The sequence below is a fragment of the Telopea speciosissima genome, chromosome 2, assembly GCF_018873765.1.
Source record: "Telopea speciosissima isolate NSW1024214 ecotype Mountain lineage chromosome 2, Tspe_v1, whole genome shotgun sequence".
NCBI classification, from domain to species: domain Eukaryota; kingdom Viridiplantae; phylum Streptophyta; class Magnoliopsida; order Proteales; family Proteaceae; genus Telopea; species Telopea speciosissima.
In genome coordinates, this window is record NC_057917.1 from 63,024,020 (window position 1) to 63,025,567 (window position 1,548).

The 1,548-nt window shown below is 45.0% G+C and overlaps 1 protein-coding gene across 1 annotated transcript; it reads right to left on the bottom strand.

Moving 5' to 3' along the window:
• Positions 1 to 347: 347 nt before the first annotated feature.
• Positions 348 to 1,316, bottom strand: LOC122649465. The gene has a single exon (XM_043842637.1). The coding sequence runs from the start codon at positions 1,299 to 1,301 to the stop codon at positions 654 to 656; it is 648 nt and encodes a 215-aa protein (XP_043698572.1). The 5' UTR covers positions 1,302 to 1,316; the 3' UTR covers positions 348 to 653.
• Positions 1,317 to 1,548: the final 232 nt, after the last annotated feature.

Consider the following 1,548-nt stretch of genomic DNA (forward strand, 5'->3'; position numbering starts at 1 on the left):
GTAAAATTAAATAATAAATAAATAAACAAAAATAAAAGGAAAACAAAAATAACTTACCTCCAAGTCAAGTATAGGTATACGACGAAAGTATACACGCACGCCGGTAGCCAAAACAAAAATCACGACGACGTACAGATGACGAGTAACACCGAACACGAATGGAAAGGCATACACAGCACAGGGAACGAAAATCATCACACTGCACACACAGATGACGGATCGTTTAATGACTGGAGAGATCATCGTTTGGTTAACCAATGATGCCACACATAAGATTAATTGATTACTTGTTGGTTAATTATGTTCCAATTTTTTGTTTAAATGAAATGAAATCTGATCTCTGATCATGTCCTTGAATAGCCATCATTACCAGCAAATTGGCATATATTATATATACAAGTCGGTCGGTCCTGTCTCTGCTTAAAGGAAATTTTAGTCTCCGCCTTGGGAGTACAAAAGAAGGGGGGAAGCTTCACGGTGCCGGACGGTAAGTCGATCTGCTGCTCCACGCCACACCTCATGCTCTCTTTCCATCAGAGGGCCAAAAAACAGCTACCTTGCCGGTGTCTTACATCACCAGTGCCCAAACACTGGCAATTTTAAGAGATTTATAGAGGATCGAAGAAATATAATAAACGAACCTGCTCAACGAATCATAAGTCCTCGGCTTTCGACATGATAGAAAGCCGGCTAGGCCTTGGCTGGAAACCCGCTCTTCTCCTCTGCTGATGAGAAGAAGGTCGGATCAAAGCTGCCAAAGCCCTCTTAACCCATTCGCCCTCAACTGTACCGATCCGAACCAACGAATTCGTCATCGCAGATCTCCGAGCGTTCAATCGATGCGAGGGATACGATCCGGAATGATGGTGGTTTTGACCATTGAACCCTTTATGGAGACTGCAACGAAAGGATCCAGGATGAGTTGTAGGAGAGCACATACACGTTCTCCTCTGAGGAGGCGGAGCCGACAAAGGATTACTTTCTTTCTTCACGACCTGATCACGAGGGGAAACCGCAATCGACCTTCCTGGAGAAGGAGATCGATCGATAGAGAACCGAACAGATGGAGCCGGGGGAACGGATCCATAGAGGTTGACACGAGTCGGAGAGGCTGATCTATGGAAAAAAGCAGTCGATCGGGAAGAAAAACTAGAGCTTGAAGATGCAAAGGCCGTAGACGACGAAGATGCCGTCGACGAAGAACAAAACCTCCCTGAAGGGGAGATGGATCTCTGAAACCCATTCGTGACAGGTAAGACTGGTCCACTGGATCTGGTTCTAGAAGAAGAAGAAGCCGCCATTTCTATTTGAAAGGAAAGACTGAAAGCAAAACAAACGAAGGAAGAGAGAGAGAGAGGAGAAGGAGAAGGAAAAAGCAGGGAGAGTAGAGATGGTAGAGAAGAACCTTCTTCTAAAAGGCCCCTTTGGCTCTCTATTTCGGCAAACCTAGCTCGCCTCAACCGCTTTATTTATAGGATTTCGGAGAAGAGAGGTCGATGATTAAGTCGGTGTAGGGTTTCGTTCTTAATTTTAGTTAACCTAACCAGA

Excerpts from the sequence above, each read along its gene's own strand:
- LOC122649465 (XM_043842637.1), bottom strand. The coding sequence starts at position 1,301 with ATGGCGGCTTCTTCTTCTTCTAGAACCAGATCCAGTGGACCAGTCTTA.